The following is a 20,663-nucleotide window of genomic DNA, read 5'->3' as shown; positions in this document are numbered from 1 at the left end:
ATTTCTTAACTGTAGGACTTCTTAGAACTTTTTATATGATACTGGGCAAAAGAATCACCCGAGAATGACATTATCTACAGTCATTTGACAGCTTTCTCAAGGTGCACTTCAAGGGACCAGTGTCCTGACTGAGAACACACTCTCAGAAGGCTCAGCTGGGGTGGGTCGTCTTTCCGTCTCTGTACAGGCGGGTAAAAATTCGATGATCTCACCCACCAGCAGTTCTTCCCATCTTGATGATATCACAATCCTACAAAATGGCTTGAGGATAAAACCATGTGAGAGGGTATCCTAAATCATATACAGAACACAGAGGGCATCTTGTCTGGTAGGTTGCTGGTGGTTTTCACTGGCAGATGAAAGTTCAGTTTAGGTTTACAGCATTTAATGATGATATTGTCATTGTGATGAGTTAGTTGAAAGACAAAGATAAGAATTATATCACCCTATGCAGTGCAATAGATAAATATTAATTACAATCATCATTACACCTGCATCACTGCAGAAATGCTTTTTGGTTAGCTGATCAGGGGAAACAAGAAGTTTTAAGTTGATGGAAAAACGTAACTGTATTGTTTGCCGAGAGTGGAGTGCTAGGATGCTACCTTTTCTGAGACTAGGAAGACCGAAAGAGAAAAATCTGGGGCTGCAAAGGAGGTTCTAATACCAACCCACCCATGGACGCTAAGAAGCTAAAATATCAATAAAGACAACAGAACTTCTAGATTCCAAACAACAGACACTGGCCCAGCACTGAACAGTCCAAATGAGCAGCCAATGAAATCCATGCCTGTCTGGTGAACTCAGGCTCTCAGCACACATTGAACTGAACTCTTCAGGGACAGTGAATCCCCAGCACATGAGCAACCCCTAGGTTCAATGGAGGTGACCTAGAAAAGGGAAAACTTGCATTTTGGTAATATTTTACAATCCACCAAATGTTTCCATTTACCCTTCGACACATCTGCACATTTCTCAAGGACAGTGTGACAAAGCTGGGCCCTCTCATTTCAGGGATGGTTCCTCCAGTAAGTCTGCCAGTCTGAGAGTAGGTGAACCCCGTGTGCAGGAGGGGAGGTTGGTGGGGTGACATCCTGAGCATGGGGGCAGGTGGCCATGTGTGTGAGTGGGGATTAGATGTTGTGATGAGTATGCTGCAGCACAAGAGGGTAAAAGGATTGGCTTGGAAGGTCGGAAAACCTGGATCTGAGTTCTGAAGCTGCCACTGAGTTACTATGTGACCTCCCTAAGCCTTGATTTCTTACTTTATGAGATTGGGAAACCGCTACTTGCCTCAGAAGGTTGTGGTAAGGATTAAGCTGGGCCGGGCACATAATTGGTTATCAATAAATATTTACTGAGTGAATGCTGAATGGTTAGATAAAGCCCAAAGGGAGAGTATTTAGAGAGTCCCTGTATACAGTGGTATGCCAAGCAGCTCTGCCTTCCCTTTTCTTACCACCCCAAAAGCCCTGATTTATAGCACTTGCCTATTTCTGGGGTGTCAGTCCTACCACCACAGCTGATTTCAAGCTACCAAAGTGACCTCACTGAATGAGGAGTTGGGAGGAGGTGCACACGAGTGTCTCTCAGGAGCTGCTATGAGCTGACTCCAACAGAGGTCTCACCTTTTAGAATTCTTAGCCATCAGTCTGAGGAAATTAGGATATATAGCAGTTACCGACATCTCTTAAATTATTTTCTCTGAGCTACCACATTGGGAAAGACATTGACAAACTGTTACCTCAGAAATGGAGAACACTCATTTCAAGGACCAGATCAGCCATCCTTTCAATTTTATCTTATCTAAAAGGCAAATTATGCTTATTGTTGCAAAGCTTTAAAAGTTTTAAAAGCTTTGGCAGCCGCGCTCTGAAACCATGCCTTGCTCCACGAAGCTATTCCTGTTTCTCTATAAAATGCAATGTGACCCTGATTTCCCAGAATAGACTGGGTTGCTTAATACTGGAAGAAAAAAAAAAGAGAGAGAGAAAAAGAGATGACTTAAAGAACTGGTGAAAATTATAAGTCTAAACACAAAAATTCTAGAAAAAATAATCCATTTGAGTTTCAAGAGCTATATTTTTGGGGGCAAAGAATTAACAGTGTGTAAGTCGATTTTGTTTTTTCAATATGCTCCTGAATATGTAAGTTGCTGTTACTTTTTTTTTCTCCTTCCTTCACGCCCCCAAACTCTCCCTTAAGTGACTCTTTTATAAAAAATTGAAATATATATTTTATTAGGTTATATTTATCAAATAGTTTGATGCCTCATCTTATGATTTAGATTTTTTTCTCTTAAGGATTAGCTGCTTAAATGTTAAAATAAATGAAGTGACAATTCCCTAAAGCTGTCACATTGGATAAAAATGTTTCTTTCCTTTGAAATTCCTCACTATATCTCATAACAGTGATAGGTGCATGACATGATGATGGTAAGTTTTATTAAGTAATAAAATCATGGACAAGAATCAGGCTCACAGACAACTCCACTATTTGGGATGAGTCAGGGGGCAATATTCTGGGTAAATTGATTTAAATTTCTTCCTATGACCTCTGAAACTACAGTCTTTGCTCTTTCCATGTGTAGTTTGTTTATTTGTCAAATTCCTACTAGTACCAAGCACTGGGCATGAAAATATAAGATGCTGTCCTCAAGAAACCAACATTCCAGCCAGATCAGCCAAGTTCTGGAGCAAGTGATGTGTTTCTACCATCTGTTCTTCTGGAGTCCAGAATGGTAAGTGATTAATTTTCTTGGGTTGGATAACAAGTGAACAGGAGAAATGGTATAGGCTGTCTTTGCTTGCCTTCAAACTCTTATCCCCACTCATAAACTGGTATTTTTCTGGAGCAGGTTTCTTACTGCTTATCCCAGGGAGTTATTTAATCTTGCGGAGACTCAGCTTTCTATTCTGTAAGATGAGGAAGATAATATCTACCATATGGCTTGTGATGCAGATTAAGTAAAATAATGAATATAAACTACCTGGTACAGTGCCTGGCAGATAGTAAGTGCTCAGAACAACACATGACAATAATGATAACAACTATCACTTATTGTTATTGCAAAAAACAGTAATGCACTTGAATGCCTTAAAAGTTGGTCATGTCAGAAGAAAATACTAGGAAACTAACTCACAGAATTGATAGTGAACTCTTGAAAAAGGAAGTTGACATGAATTTTGCCCACAAAACATAAAATGATCATTTGGAAAGGAGAACTGATGAAGCCAGTCATTTGGTGAGCTCTGCTGCTTCAAACATCTTCTCTACAAGAGAAAGACTTAGGTAAGGTCAGCCATTTAAATACAGTCTGTCAGGCGTCCCCAGTTAGTCTAGCGTCCCTGCTGGTGAGCAACCAGAACTGAGGCCAGGAGCCGCCCCTTCTTACATCCCTTCAAGTGTCACCTAACCTATCACTCAGTTCTGTTGATTCTCCCTCCTTATGATCCCCTAAGCCTCTCCCTTTCGGCTCATCCCTTGGATTACTACTGCGGCTTCATGAATGAATTTGCTGCTAGCAATACCTCCAATTCAGATTAATTATTTTTTGAGAGACTACTGTTTTTCACAGCAAATGCTGAATCATTTACCTCCCATGAACTCACTTAACTCAATCTTTATGATCTACAATATCATTTACTGAGCACGTATACAGTTTTTGGAATCAAATAACCAGAGTTTATGTTTTGGCCCTGCCATATACTAGCTGTGTGACCTGGATCAGTGTCTTAATTTCTTGAAGCCTATTTTCTAATGTTTAAAATGGGCAAAATACTACTTCTTTTCCTCACAGAGCTGTTACAGCACCAGCACCCATGCCCTGACTTTCACTCAGTTAGCAGTCTGTAAATGTCAGTATTGCTGTTATCTATCACATAAATGGTCAGAAACACATAGGCTGCTTCTAGTCACTATCTACCTGTCACCTGTCAGTGTCAACATTTACAAATTAACCTTAGCAGAATGAACTGTAATCATACACATTTTGACTGAAATGTAGTTTATAAAGAATTATAGCACCCCGAGGATTTAAAAACATTCTGGAGAGCTTGTCTACTTAAAGCTTTAGGAAGTGTTAAAACAACAACAACAAACGGGATGAATCTTGTATAATGGACTCTGAGAATCCACAAGTAAAAATTTCTCACAAGGCATAAGAGGAAAAACCAAACAGACTACAAGATCCAAATGGAATGCATTGAAAAACAGCCAGAGAACTTTGGGAAAAATAGAAGTATATTTTAAAATGGAAAGAAGAGAGAGAAGCCTTAGAACTAATCCAAGGGTTCCAAACTCTACTGTCTCTATGGCCAGATGAGGAACATAGCGAATGAAGCCTGCAGAGTAAAAATCACAAAGGCAGCCTTGGACGGTCTTGGCCATCCAATCCTGGCCTATTGTCTTCACGTGGGATTAAGGGCACAGATTGCCTCCTCCCACCCCAAATCCAGCAGTTTATATGGCTTTAATCTGAAATTTCCCAACAAGTTCGTGTATTTAGTGAGATGAATTTTCAGAACACAGTGTAAAGTAAACAAAGGTGTGAAAGCCCAAGATATATTAAGAACAAATATCTCTTTTATAATAACAGATTTATTACAAAGTCTTGGGGGAACTTTGTTATGGATTCAGTCATCAAAAGAGGAAAGCAAAGAGACAAAACTAATATTTGACTCCTACTATGGGCGTTATATTTAAAATTCTCATTTGAGTCTTACAATTTGTTAAGGAGGAAATGTCATTCTCTAGATGCGGTAACTGAGTCCAAGGATGAGAGATCTTGCTCTTGGCCACACAGCTAGGAAATGGAAGGGCAAGGTAGAATTCATATTTAGATCTACCTGAACCCCAAACTCTTACCATTGTTCTCATGCTATTAGAATGAACCTTCATACATTCAACTATAAGGAGCAGATTTTTTCGAGGAGCCATTCATTGCTAAGCTCTGAACTCCACCTCTGTTTCTGCACAGAGACCACACCTCCCATAGCTGCTCCCATAAAATGACAGCATGCCATGTAGCCGGTTGACAGGAGACTTGGCTCGAGGGCTACCTCAAGGCCCTGCTCAATCTATCTTAGACCGTATGGCAGACTAAGATGCTTTCACTCCTTTCTCTCTCTCCTTCACCAGGGAAGACTTGAATTGCAGTCTGAAAGCTCTCCCAGCCTTTTCTGGCTCCCTCCCATCTTTTCACACAGGTGTTTCCCCTAATAAAAACATTAAGTGTCTGCTTCTTGGAGGACACTGACTAATTCAACTGCCAAAAGTCCCCAGAGACCCTGAACTCGCCTGGGGAAACCTGACTTGGTCATGAGGAAACCCTCAATAGACACACCAATCTTCAAAGGAAAACGCATCCATCGAACAATGATTCTTTCTTTGAAAAGTGGTATTTTCTGGAACCTCCCCTATCAATCCTGCCATCCCAAGAATGTGTTAAACCGAGCGTATGTGACAACACCACCACCAACATCCAGGAACAGGTGACAGTCCAGCCCCTGGTAACAGCCCACTTTTGCACAACTCACCTGGTCCCGCTGTTTGATCCGTTTATAAACATACTCAGCAAATGGTTTTCGAGGAATAAACTTCCCATCTCCTGCTGAGACACTGAAAACTCCAGCTTCATACACCACTTTGCCTCTGGAAATAGTCACAAGGGGCACCCCATGGCAAACCATGCCCTCGAAGATGTTGAAGTTAACAGCCTGATGATGTGTTTTTGCTGAAATAGTCCTGTTTATAAAAACAAGGACACCCCAGATCATCACCAGCTCATCTGACAAATAAGATATTAAAAGAATGACTTTAGAAGAAAATTTAGCAACTCTATTAAGCCATATTAAGCTTTATTATTTGCACAAGCGACTTTAAGAATAGAACATAGCATTAACATTTCATTACAAAGTAATTACATTTTCTGAGAAAAAAACCCAATAGATCACTTCTTATGGTGATTAATGAGGATGAAGTGGGTGAAAGGAAGGTATTGTCCTTCATGTTTAGATTTTTAAATTAATTTTTACAACATGTAGGAGTCTGATGAACACCCTAACCCTGTACCCAGCTCTACAGAATTTTATCTTTTTGCAGATGCATGTCAGCTTCTTCATGACCTCTCCCCAAATCCCATTCCTGTCCCTCCCTTTCCAGAGGGATTTGCTAATTGATAGTTACCAAATTGAATTTGGTTGTTATCAAGGAAAATTGTATCTTGAATTTCTTTCCATTGTCTGCAGCGAAACAAAATTTGAGGATAATAAAATAACAAAATACATTAGAATATAATCTCTTAGCAGGATTTATGTCATCCATTTGCGAATTCATCATCATTCTCAGTAGTTTATTAATACTTTCAATCTTACACAATATGATCGATGACCTCCAGGCTAGATCCTTGGAAATGCTGAATGTCTTCTTGTCCTAAATCTTCTTTAGTGGAAAGGGGTGAGGAGAAGTGATCTGGCAGCAGTGACTAATTTGAGCATAATCTGAATTCCGGTAGAAGTTTCTACAAGCCCTCCTCAGGAATGGACTGAAGAGAAGTACTTTGCTAAAAACCCCAAGGCTGAGTCTGAGTCAAAGGAACAGCAACCCAACGCTCTCTCAACCCTAACCTGGAATGATGGAGCTGGGAGATTCAGAGCTTTTGTGTGCTGCCATCCTAGAAATGAATGAGACAATGCTGGCCTGGATCTTGGGTCCAGAATCCTATACCCAACTACCTACTTGGCTTTCAACCCTAATACGTCCAAACAGAATTGATTTTTAATGCCTCCCACAACTCCCCCACTCGGGTTTGTTCTTCCCTTGAGTTCCCCAACTCAGGAAATGATACCACTCTTTACTTTTCCATACCCCCCCAATTAAACTATCATCAAGCCTGTTGGTTCTATCTCCAGTAATAATAATAATAATAATAATAAATCCCAAAGCTGCCCACTTCTGTTGCTCCCCATCGTTCCCACCCAAGTCCATGCCACCATCATCTGTCATCTGAGTGACCCCCAATACCTCTTATTGGTCTCTTTGTTTCCCTTCTTACCTTCCTACACTCCTCACCACCATCCACAAAGAGAGGCCTTAGGAACCAACTTAAATGATACAAAGAAAAGTTGTAAAGGGCACCCGGGGGGCACAGTTGGTTAAGTGTCTGACTCTTGGTTTCGGCTCAGGTCATGATCTCAGGGTCGTGAGATCGAGCCCTGCATCGGGCTCCATGCCCAATGCGGAGTCTGCTTAAGACTCTCTCTCCCTCCCTCTGCCCCTACCCCACCTCGAATAAATAAATAAATCTTTAAAAAAACAAAACAAAACAAAGAAAAGTTGAAAAGATCAAATGAATCAGAGGTAGGTACAAATATAGCAATAATAATTTCAAACACTAAGGAGGAGGGAAGGCTACTGACCAAATAGTAAGTAATGTCACTAAAGTAGGAAAATGAATAAAATATTTAATGGGTTACTACGAATAGAATGAGTTGTGACCTATGAGTTGCTGATGAGAGATACAAACTCAGAGAAAAGAAATTTAAGGAACAAGGTAGAGGAGCTTCAGAGCCGCACGTTAAAGTGAGGTTTTATGACCACCACAGTCTCTTTTGGATGCTTCTGTAGTCTGGGCTGTGGCTTTCCTAGCTACCACAGTCACACTGATAGCAGGAACTCTTGGGCTTGTTTTGTAAAACGTGACATAAACATGACTGTAAGGCCGCTAGATAGAGAAAGTAGAATGCATAAAAATTCGTGCTGAAGTGGTTATTCAATACAAGAATGGGAGGCAAATAAGGGGAAACTCTAAATCATAAAAATCTATTTTTCCTGATGGGAAGTTAAGAACTACTGACACTCTTAGGGAAATGATTTAACAGAAGAAATAAGCTGCATACACCAAGACTGTCATCAAGATATTGCCTAAACTATTCAAAATCCGAAGCATAACAATTTCCTGATGACTATTCAATGGAATATCAGGCATCTATGAAAGACTAGAATTAAGAATATGCTGGGGTGGGGCACCTGGGTGGCTCAGTCGTTAAGCGTCTGCCTTCGGCTCAGGTCATGATCCCAGGGTCCTGGGATTGAGCCCCGCATGGAGCTCCCTGCTTGGCAGGAGGCCTGCTTCTCCCTCTCCCGCTCCTGCTGCTTGTGTTCCCTCTCTCACTGTGTCTTTCTCTGTCAAAAAAAAAAAAAAAAAAAAAAAAAATCTTAAAAAAAAAAAGAATATGCTGGGGAAGCAAAGAAAATGAAAACTGGATAATAATACATGGAAAAACGTTATATACGAAGTATATATATTATATCTACAGGGAAAATACATATGTGGGCAGACAAAAACAAAAGCAAATACACACAGTGAAGGGTTTTTTGGGCTAGGAATGAACGGATATGCAAAAAGACCCAAATAAGAAAGCTAAAGGTCTGTGACAGCAAAATGTCAAATCAGATTTCTCTGCCTCAGCCAAATAAAGGTCATGACCTTGACTTTCTCAGCCTTGGGGTTGCAAGAGAGGGAAGACAATTAGGCACCATCTAAGTGACTCTTTATAATAAAGCATTATGTAAATGAGGTCCAATTAGCACAAAATGTAAATCCAGGCAGTGTCACCAGCAGCAAAAAGAACGCACTTGAACTTTCCCGTTGGAGGTGTCGGACTGGTAGCCTCTCCTCTCCCAGCCCTTGCCTTCCAGGCCCAGCAGCAATCCTACCGTTCTGTAGGAGCTTCCGCGCTTCTGGATCTTGGTGCATGAACTTGAGGAACTTTCACACTTCTGCATCTTGGTGCACGGAGTTTTCTTCACTCCAGATCCCTCCTCCCTGCTCATAGCCACCTTCCCTAAGACCCTGCTCAAGAGTCCTAGGGCCACGTTCATAATATCTCAAAAAGCTGGGGGGAAAGAGAATCCTGGCCCTGAGAGGCTGACCCCAACGGCCCTCTTTCTTCTCTGGGTTAGCACTATCTGAATGCTAAGTCATGTAATGATCTCTTGATAAGTCCCTCTTTTCCTACTTGGTGCACACTTTAAGACTGAGGCCATGTTGTTTCATTCCCCAGCACACAGTAGGTGCTTAATAAATATGTAGGAAATGAACAAAAAGAATCGCACAATTTTCCTTCTGTATGTTTTATTTCCTGCCTCCACTGTCCTCTAGGATGTGACTGTGCTTTGGAAATAGAGCACTAAATTAAAGGAGAGGTAAACATCTAATCCCAGAGTTCCTTTGTACACTTAACATTTCTGGTGAGCTATACAAACTCATTACTAATACAGACAGACATAAATAAATAAATTGTTATAATTATCATTCTTAATTGCATCTTATCAAGTTATATGAAATGCCTGTTCATCAATACCTAGCAATATTTAGCAATGCTGATACGATCAACACAATACATACACAGGTAAGTATTATTACCCCGTGTCCCTGCTGATAATGCTGAAATAGATCCTTGCCCAAGGATCACACTGTCTGATCATGAATGAACCTCTGAGAGGTCAGAATAACTTTCACTTGAGAATCCTGGTATATTTGTAATCCTGCCATAAGAAGGTTAAAAAAATTGTGGTACATTTCAATATTTAATTGTTTTGAAGAAAAATAGAATGCAATATCATCACGAGATTTCTAAAATTACTACAAAATATATTTGAAATCTATTCGTTACTAGTGCAGTGTGGGAGATGTGGTCAGTTAAAGGAATGAACACAAGTTCAAAGTCATACAATTGCCTTTGGAAGGATACCTGTTGTTCCTTTGAACACGCTCCATTAAAGGCAGAGGCCTTCTGTTAAGGCAAAAGGCAAGGACATGCTTTCCCACCCTCCTTTGCAGCTGGGGCCCAGTTAGGGGACCCGGCCTCCTCCAAAATCGTGTCCTCACGCCAGTCTTTGCATGGCAAGCTGGCGACTCTGGATGCAGGTGTCACAGGAATCCATGTCGGCGAGGATGGAGATGGATAAATCTTGCTTTTAGGGCCAGCTGTGACAGAAGTTTAGCAGTGGGGTCCAACCTTGCTTCCATGGTAACTGTGCCCAGGGACTGCACTGGGGCTCCCCGTTGCCCTGTGGTAGGCTAAGGGTATTGGTCCTGGCTGAATAGCCTCTCAGCCTGGTCCTCTGGTCCTTCTGGAGATTCTTCTGAGCCCCCCAGTGTCCTTTAACACATTCCCCTTTTGTCTACCTAGAGTAGATTTCCCTTGGTTACAGCTAAGAACCTTGCCTGATACATATTTTTCTTTTAATATTTGCAGTGTACCTCTGGGACTTTTAGAAAAATCTTTGGTGATAATCTCAAAGGTATAAAATTGAGGGCTTCCTTGAGCATGAAGCCTGAGTCCAACCACCCTTCAGCCCTGTCCCAGTGACAGGTCCTGAGCAGAGGGGAGCATGAAGCATGGTCTCTCCGCTGCCTGGATCAGGCCACTGTCATGCAGGACAGAGCAGTGGACCCATCCTTCTCAGAACTTCATGGAAAAATAATGAAACATCCCCCAGGTTTTCCTAATTTGCTCACAGGGGCTCCCTCAGATGCAGCACAGGCCCAGGTATAAAGCCAAGGTCAGACTCATAACAAACCCCACCCCCACCCACACCCCTCAGAGCCAGTAGGCCCCACGTCACCTGATGAGCTGGCAATGCTTTGAACACTGAGACACCATGTTGGAAGAAAGCAAGAACGCACCTACCCAGACTCTGACTAAAAGAGAGACTGAATTAACAGGCTCGTGTGTCATCGTTGTAAGGTTCAGCAACACCGTTGCTGAAGACACGTTGGAGCAGGTGCCGTGGAGCTTTGCAGGGGACTTTCGTTCTGAAATGGGCCACACACATCATTCCATCCTGAGAAATGCAGGGCAGCAAGCATTGTAGTTTTGTCCCTTGGCTTTCATTCTCCCTTCCTCTGGTGTCAGCACCCCAATTTTTCTTTAAGACCTTTCTCTCCCCCATGGGAGAGAATTTGGTAAGACAGTTGGGCATGGTGCCCTGTTACATAACCATGGGATGAGCAATTGCCTTTTGTTTCCTAGCAATCTGAATCATTGGCAGAGTGAAAAAATAATTAAAAGTGATTGGCAGGTGCATTCCTGAACGCAAACCCAATTCCTGCTGCAGACAGCCCCAGGTTCCACCCTTCACAAGCCTGCCCCACTGGCTGCTCCTTTGGTGGGTGAGCTCCCCATAGCCATCCCGCAGTGTGTGTTTTTTGCTTAAGGGAGAACAAGTCGGTTACTCTGATTTGCAGCCAAAAACCCTGACTGATAAAGATTTTGTCCCTTGGAGAGTAAGTCCCTTAACGAAGAGCCCATGGATAATAACTCTGAGGCAAAGTTCAAAAGTTCTGTGATTCAAAAGGGACCTAGAAGCTATGTTCAACCAAATGTGTCTGCAGAACATCTAGATGCAAAGGCGGGGCGATGCTCTGATTCCAGTTGTAAGCCAGACCCAAGAGCTGTGAGATTCATCACTAAATCTTTTTCAAATTTAACAGTATGCAAGGTAGCTCAAGAGAGTAGCATTTTGAGAGATCCCTTCTCTCGAATGACTGATTGGATGGCTGGGCTGTTGGCCTGTTGGGGGTGGGGTGGGGGGAGTGGCAGGAAGGATAGAGATGATTAAAGCCTTCCCAGGGGCTAAGGGAGGCTGGGGTTCCTGGGCCACTGCCTCTTCATTAGCAGATTCACTAGGAGGGTGTTCCAGCGGTCACTCTGCCCCAAGGGAAAAGCTGCTCTTTGTCAAGCTCGCTTTGAGCCTGTATCAAAAGGCACGTCTCCCTGAAGCAGGGCATCAAGGTTGTCTTACCAAGTTCCAATTATACACATCTTCAAGGCTCAAGCCGACAGGGCAGCAGAAGCCCTGAAGATAACATTAAGCTATTTTCCAACTTAGTCAATAACTTTGATACCACTCACATCACAGCTGCAGAAAAAACATTCTGTCCCTTTGCAAATAGCTTTCTATCAAAGAGCCGTGTGCTCTTCTAGATGAGAAAGTCACCAAAGCAAAGCCTGCAGGAGACTGCAACACCACCTCTGTGTATTCGGGGAGAACACTGTGGAGAGCAAGAGGATTTCTGAGAGCAACGTGTGTCTTCTTGACCCCAGAGAAATGACTTGTTTCGGTATTTAGTTCTATTTTCTCTAGCTCGGCCACTTTGTCCATGGCACGGGTGGATTCTGAATCAGCCTGCCATGAGAACCCAAAAAAGTTTTAAAAAATCATGTCAGGTCTGTTAGTGGCTTCTTTAAAACTATACCTCATCTCTCTACACGGTGTTATAGGACACCTTATCTACTCACAGGAGAGAATAATCATCATTCTGTGGAGTAGGGGCTATTATTACTCCCATGCAATCAATGAGGCTGAGGATGAGACACAAAGAGGTTTATAACTCACCCCACATTGCACAGTTCCTGTAGGTCAGGCGAGATAAGAGGTTAGAGTCTGAATCCCTAGATAATGCTGCCCTTGAAAGCTCGATGAGAAGCCACCTGCACAGCATTCAATCAACGAAAGCATTCTTCATCAACCAGAAAACAAACAGGAAGGAGCTCATTCCATACTTCCTGATGTTTCTTAATTTGTTTTCTATTTAGAAGCAAGGGATTTCGTATGCTCTTACAAATTTCTTAAACCAAAACTGACCGGTCATTCTCAATGTGATCATGATGGAAGATACTTTTTTTTTTTTTGACATGTGTTCCAACTGTCTATTTCAAACTACCTCTTCTGTCAATTTCTAGAAACTGACAAGTTCTATAAATGTGGGGCACAGCAGCCACATCTCTGGAAATGCTAAACGGTGCTACTTCAAGCACATTGTCATTATTAAGCAAAATTGCTGCTCACTGCACCCATCAATCTTCCACGCGCTCTTCAGACTTTTCCACCTGCCTCTCACAGAAGGGAAAATGGGAATTGCTTCAGCCATGTTATTAAATCTAAATTGGACAATAACTTGGAACTCTACTGGTGCTCAATGCATGATGAGAGATTTAATGCAGGTTCATAAAAATGCTCCCCAACGTTGACTTAAAGAAATAAACTGGTCAGGTAACCCTGCTATTTTGTCCTTGAAGTCATATCATATAGGTCACAAATGGTGGTGTAGATCATGGTTAGAGAAAATGAATTTAACAAGTTGACCTTGGAAGTAGGTATCACTCCTTCACCTCCCATGCCTCACACAGCCCTGAGCAAAGAGAAGGCATTTTATATACACATTTGTTTACCTGAAAATAACTTATTAATAAATGTCTACATTATTACCTAACATAAATATTTCATGTTCCATATACTAGTTTTCAGAAAGTGGGGAACTAAAAATAATTTAGTGTCTTAAAGGAACAGGGACTGAATGTGAATCAGCATAAGCTAGCATGATTCTAGGATGTATGTCCTATGAATATTGAACAGGTGAGTGCATATAGGTGAGGTATGATTATTCACTTGTACCAGGCAAGGTTGTTGGCCTAACATATTGGCCAGAGTTAAAAGTAACTTTCTGGGGTGGTGTGTGGACTTGGTCTTGTAATTACATTGTCCGCATGCTGGGAAGCTGCCTTGCCCTTGGCTGATGACATTGTTTGACAGACTACGTATGGGCACAACTTGGGCAGAAACAAGATGCCGGTTCTCTATGCAGGAATACACGGGCTAACATTCACACAATACCCTTCCTGAAAAGTCAGAGTAGGCCAGATACTTAGGATTTTAGCTATAATGCTATATTTTAGGGAGAGAAAGGAATGCCTGGACTATAAAGGGAAGACAGTTGAGTTCTTTAAGGAGTTAGAAAAGAGAAGGCTGGGTACCAGAAATGAATGTCTGGGGGACTTCTAAACTTACTTTTTTTTTTTTTTTTTTTCTGAAAGGAAGATGATGTATTTTCCTTCCATCCCTACTAAGGGGAATAAAAAGAGGTAATAAGCATAAACATTGGCAGATGAAATGCAGTGTGACACTGGAAAACCACTGCTCGACAACTGAGAGGTGTGTTAGTGGAGGAGAGAGGCGAAGGCTGTGGCCGAGGTGGCTCTAGAAATGCAGGCTGCCAGAGAACTGGGAGACATCCTGGAGAGAGTCGGAAAGAATTCCTAGTCTGTGACTCAAGGAAGGGAGGTCTGGCCTCCAGGATTCCCGGGAAGGCGAAGAGGCAAGCATAATGTCGCATGATTCCGTTCCCTAGACATTTTTTTTTTTAATATATTCCACATACTTTATTTTTTTTTATTTTTTTATTGTTATGTTAATCACCATATATTACGTCATTAGTTTTTGGTGCAGTGTTCCATGATTCATTGTTTGTGCATAACACCCAGTGCTCCATGCAGAACGTGCCCTCCTCAATACCCATCACCAGGCTAACCCATCCCCCACCCCCCTCCCCTCTAGAACCCTCAGTTTGTTTTTCAGAGTCCATCATCTCTCATGGTTCGTCTTCCCTAGACATTTCAATGAGTCACGTCTGGGATAATTTCTTGCAGGGATCTCTTTCCTTCTCTTTTGCTATCCAAAAGCATCCACCCTTGACGTTTTCACTTGCTCTTCTTACATTTCCTAATAGCACCTCAGTGGCTAGGAGCCATGGTCAAGTCACCAATGCAAACATGATGATGATCCATAATACCATTCAGCTGAAGTTTCTATTTCCTGCATGCTTATATGTCAAACTGTATGCTAGCATCTTTTCATGCATTATTTTATGTAATCCTCCTTATAACCCTACGGAAGCAGGCTCCTTTTAAATACCTATTTTATAAATAAAGAAATTGAGGCTCAAGGAAGCTGAGTAACTCATCTAATATCATACGTCAGAATCCAATACTAAGTGCTTCACCACTATATATTGCCTCCCACTAGAAGAGATCCATCCAGGACACAGGTCTTGAATGAAATGTGCTTTTATATGAAAATTTACATAATCTCCCTCCAGAAATACTAAAGCACTTTGAAAGGAAAACACAATGTGAGGTAGGATAATTAAGGATAAAAACAGAACGGAAACACTGTAGAAAAGAACACAGTACCAAACCCCTGAGTGGGTAGTTGAATATAAGTCTATACATGAGATTATACTCATCAGCATAAATTTCTATGCAAAACCTTTCCCCAAAAATAGGCAACCAAAGAATGAATCAATTTTAAGGACTACCATCATGTTTTCTTTTAGACTTTGTGCACGATTTATTCTCATAGGTGCCAGAAAACAAATGAGGGATGTGGGGACTCGGAGGTGCCATATATTTAGGGGCTAATAATGCTCTCATAGGAAAAACAAAACAACAACCTGGGTCTTTCATCATATTGCTGAAAGCCATGCTTGGGTCATTAAACTCTTCTTGTCTCTGGTTTATCACTTAAATAAATGAGGTAAGAATTGTTAATTAGGCTTACAATGTCATCATATAGAAAGTTAGGTGCTAAGAAATGAGTTTCATAAGCCCAGAATTGTGAGGGCACTATTTCAAAGTTCTGACCTCCTGGCTGTCTATTCACTTCTGGCTTGAGGCAGAAAAGAAAGTGAAATGAAGAAGTCATCTTGGTGGAACGTTGTAGAAAAACCCTTTCCATCTATGTGCTTATCTTATACTCATTGATTTAACATATATTTACTGGTTACCAACATACTGATTAATTACCATTGATTACCAACATATATCTGTTAATTGCCAACTGACTGATTGATTCCATGCCATGCACGGTTCTAGGTCCTGGAGATGCAGCAGGAAATAAAACAGATAGAAATCCCTGCTGAATGAAGCTCCCACTCTCGTCATGCCTGTTTCTGAGTTTGCAAGACCCTGTTTGTTATAAACTTGATTCTAACATATGAACAAGGTCAACTTTTTAATAACAATAATATCTATATATATATATGGCACTTTACAGTTTCTGTGAAACACTTTCACATGATGATAGCATTTATTCCTCAAAAAACTTTGGGGAATTTGCAAGAAATATGACAGACTATTTAAATAAAGAGACAAGTAATATGTTACCAAAAGAAAAAAGAACAAAGGGCATGAATAGATATTTCTCTATAAGAAAAAAAAAAACAATGACTAATAAACATGAAAAAGTATTCAACTTCCCTAGTGCTCAAATACATTGCAGCTGAAGGTAACATTTTTTACTTGCAAAAATAACAAAAAGCAAAGCGGAAGAAAAGATTGTGTCCAGAGCTGGTGAGGAGCTATGGGGTGGTAACCACATATGCAGAGAGCCCTTAAATCAGCATATACTTTGATACAGTAATTCCGCTTTCAATAATCTGTCCAATGGAAATAATCCCAAATCTGGATTTAAAATAGCAAAAACAAAAAGTAAAAACTATAAAGTTATCCAAGTATATGAAACCTGGATAAAGGGTCTAACACAGGGGCTCCTGGGTGGTTTAGTTGATTGGGCATCTGGGCATCTGCCTTTGGCTCAGGTCATGATCCCAGGGTCTTGGGATCGAGCCCCGCATTGGGTTCCCTGCTCAGCGGGGAGCCTGCTTCTCCCTCTGTCTGCTGCTCCCCCTGCTTGTGTTCTCTCTCTCTCTCTGTCAAATAAATAAATAAAATCTTAAAAAAAAAAAAAAAGGCCTAACACAAAATCATTATCTAGAGAGCCTTTCCTGGAGAAGTCAGAAAATGTTCAACAGCCCTGTATAACCTGATGTCTAGGGCTTCCTACACAAGTTGCAGCTACAATTGTGCCTCGTTGATCTGCCAATTACACCCTAAATGTGCAGAGGAGGATATATAAACAAGAGTGAAACTGTGATTGACAAAACAAACTGGAATTCTGGCGTTATTGTGGATTTCTCTAAGCGTTTGTCCCTCTAGATTCCCATATCATAAAGGTCATTTACTCTGATTCCTCCCCGCTAGTTTGTAAATATTTCATGTCTTATCATTTTGTATGATAATGATAATAGAGATATTAATGTCTCTTAAAGTTTTACTATATGCCAACGCATCAGGTTGAAGGTATTGTGCTCCTTCCAACAACCCCCAGAGGCTGGTATTATTATTAGCATATCTACATTTTGCTGGCAGGAAACTGACCTCAAGAGAGGTGAGGAAAGCTTCCAAGGTCACACAGATAGTATTGACATAGCTGGGATTTGAATCCACTGATCCAGTTCTGCTCTAGATCCCATGTCCCCTAACCACTGGGCCACACACACCCCCATCTATTACTTTATATGATAGTTATGTTGAATATTTTTTTACCAGTCCAGTTAGGTCCTGAGTTACATTAGGGGAAGACACTTCTCACTCAGCTTTGAGTACAATGTATGGCACCTGGTTGGCAACTCAATAAATACTTGGGTCATAAATTAATAAAGCTGCAGTTGACTCCTCTACTTCATTCATTTCCAATCTTCCACCAAGTTGTTGGGGAAGAGTTTTCCTTCCAGGAAATCAATCAATTAAATCAATTCCTTCCCCTCCCCACACTTTTGTTGCCATCATCTTGTCTGAGGTCTTATCCCCTCAAGCCAGAGTCCACCAACAGCCTCCTGACCATTCTCTCAGACTGCTTGACCCCCCCCCCCCCCCCGCAGAAGAGCACTCCGCACACATGGCAGGCTTCACGTGCCCGTCTGGGGAGGCCCTTCACTGCCCATGTGGCACGCAGACCCAGTTACAGGACTGGAGGCGGGCACGCTGAACTGATGGGAAATTTCCTTCAGGCAACATAATCTCGGCATAAAAAACAATATTGATCCATTTGCCTCCCAGCCAAAAAGAAATCAAGTTAGACAAAGGAAATTAGGCAAGAATATGACTCCAGCTGCAGCTGCAGAACAAACCTAATGTTCCCTGACTCTCCTTCCCGAGCTTGCACCAGTTTGCAAAGGCCGCTCTCGTGGGAGGGCGCACGGAGTAGGTGTTCACAAGCACATGACAGCTTTTAAGCGAACAAGTCAACGGTCCTCTCATGTCCAAGGAATCCCACTGCCAGCCAAACGTGCTAGGAGTGGCGTCCAGGAGTGTTGGCAGATTTGCGAGGACCCATGCCACACACCTGCCAAGTGCACACTTGTCACCAAGGACAGAGCATGCAATCTGCTGCCCTGCAGAATGGTGAGGTAGCTCTGACCTTGGATTCACAGGCAGACAGGCAGCTCAGCTCACTGAGCACTCCCAGCTCATCGCTCTACATGAATATATATACATATATATATTTATACACACACACACATATGTATGGACATTCCTTCATCTCCGTTTCTATGGGTAAGAGTGAGGAGATCTCTCCGGCAGTGAGAGCCAATACCTGAAATGTAAGACTCTCAACTCGAAAATCAATGACTGCAGCAGAAAGGAAGGCCTGCCCTTGCCACCCTGGGTAAAAAGTGAGATTATGCCTTATTCACTTTGTCTTCAGCTACCTCCTGTGGCCTCTGGATCATAGCAGGGGCCTGATATCTGGCTTTTAATAACTGAATAAATGAAGGTGGGACAAGATAAAATGTAATAGGGACAAATGGGAAGTTTTGCATTTAGTTTAAAAAACCAAGCTATTTTAGGGCGCCTGGGTGGCTCAGTTGGTTAAGCGACTGCCTTCGGCTCAGGTCATGATCCTGGAGTCCCGGGATCGAGTCCCACATCGGGCTCCCTGCTCAGCAGGGAGTCTGCTTCTCCCTCTGACCCTCTTCCCTCTCGTGCTCTCTAGCTCTCATTCTCTCTCTCTCAAATAAATAAATAAAATCTTAAAAATATCTAAAAAAATAAAAATAAATAAAAAACCAAGCTATTTTATATGCTTCTACTGGCAAAATTTGACAGCATTTGATGTCAAAGAAATCAGGGGCTAGTTGGAAGTGCTAGAGAAACTCTTACACCTGTATCCAAGGATGTACACAGTGTCTGAAATAGTGAAATGTCCTAAATGTCCTGAGCAAAGAATATATAATCAATTATGCTATATTCAAAAATAAATACTATAGCAGTGAAAATGAATGAAACAACCTACACATTTCAACATGGATAAGATCCAGAAAGAGAGTACTGAGAAAGTCACACAATAATATATGTAGTACAAGACACTTCATATAAATCTAAAAATTCACAAAATTATATATATGTACATATACATCATGGTCTGGGACAGCATCTCCATACAGTAGAAATAGAAAAAAAAAAAAAAACACATGGGAGTGATAAACCTCAAATCCAGGATCCAAGGTAGTTGTTGGGGGTGAATATGCAAGTCATTATTTTTTGTACTTGCTATCTATATTAAATATTGCATCTTCTAAAAATTATTATGACACTGAGTGTTAGAATAATTTATAATGCTAGACATTATAAATTACTCTCTGCTCAAGTGGACTTAAAAGTGTAATATAGAAAAGCAGTCAATGAGTATACTCCTAGTCATTTTAACATAAAACATCAGAGAGGAAGACCCAATACCAGTTTTTAAACTACCAGCTGAACAAATGTAATAAGATATTGGAACTTCGTGCGTCTGGGTGGCTCAGTCGGTTAAGTGGCTGCCTTCGGCTCAGGTCTTGATCCCAGCATCCTGGGATCGAGCCCTGCATCGGGCTCCCTGCTCAGCGGCGAGCCTGCTTCTCCCTCTCCCTCTGCCTGTCTGTCTGCCTACTTGTGATCTCTCTCTCTCTGTGTCAAATAAATAAATAAAATCTTAAAAAAAAAAGATATTGGAACTTGAGGCAATTACTTACATTTCACTGTTTGTAAACTGCAAATGGCAATTTCATAAGGTGGATCCTAAAAAAAATGTAATAAAGGAAATGCAAAGTTCTACATTTAGTATAAAACTAATCAGCCTCACATGTTCCTGTCTGGTGGTATTCCAGGCAGAATCATGTCCAGTTCTCAGATTTGAATCTTTGTAGGACACGGACAAGTGTGTGTCAAGAGAAGGGTGAACAGAGCCTGGTCAGGACATTGGGATTCTGCTAATCATGGACCTAAAGATCTACTGAGGGATCAGGGATGCTTATTTGGTGGTGGGATGGGTTACTGGGGGCCAATGACTTTCTTCAAATATTTGAATGAATGAATGAATGAATGAACGAACTATCTTAAGAGAGCATAGATAAATTCTGCATAGCTCCAGAGGCAAACATTTTAGGAGCCAGAAAGAGGTAATTTTTAATGCAAACAAAGGAAGAACATCCTAACAATTACAGCCATGCCAGGGAGGACGGAACAGTTTGGTTAGGTAGTAACTTCCTTAAAGCTAGTAGTAATCGAGCAAGGCCATAGAGACTCTGTTTAGGGAGTTAACTGGACTTTATGAATCCCAAAGTCTTCTCTAATATCATGAGAACCAGTGGTTCTCAAACTTGGATATGCATCAGAATCCCCTGGAGTCCTTGTTAAAACACAGGTCGCTGGGCTCCACCCACAGAGTTTCTGAGGCAGCAGGTCTGGGGTAGTGCCTGAGAATTTGCATTTCTAATAAATTCCCAAATGACCTGATGTTGCCAGCCCAGGGACCATACGTTGAGCACCTGTGCTCTTAAAAAGAAAAGGTAGATCAGCTTCAATTAAGTTTTTTGGAGTTTTTTCAGGCCATTAGAAAAGACTGCCCTTCTCTACATCACTCGCTGCCTCCAAATAGACTTTCACTGTGATCCTCTTCTGATGAGAGGGGCGCAGTTTTACTGATGTTTTCCCCAA

General features: G+C 41.6%; 1 protein-coding gene across 1 annotated transcript in view; it reads right to left on the bottom strand.

The window, feature by feature from the left end:
* Window positions 1-20,663, bottom strand: part of DPYS (dihydropyrimidinase) — a 70,258-nt gene that overhangs the window by 5,621 nt on the left and 43,974 nt on the right. The window contains exon 8 of the mRNA XM_028110610.2: window positions 5,538-5,745. Coding sequence (XP_027966411.2) covers window positions 5,538-5,745 — 208 coding nt within the window. The remainder of the gene's footprint in view (window positions 1-5,537; window positions 5,746-20,663) is intronic.

Source organism: Eumetopias jubatus, unplaced genomic scaffold (assembly GCF_037043125.1).
Source record: "Eumetopias jubatus isolate StellerSeaLion01/CBP00866 unplaced genomic scaffold, mEumJub1_p1.0 scaffold_4, whole genome shotgun sequence".
Lineage (NCBI taxonomy): Eukaryota > Metazoa > Chordata > Mammalia > Carnivora > Otariidae > Eumetopias > Eumetopias jubatus.
This window is presented reverse-complemented; position numbering and strand designations above follow the sequence as displayed.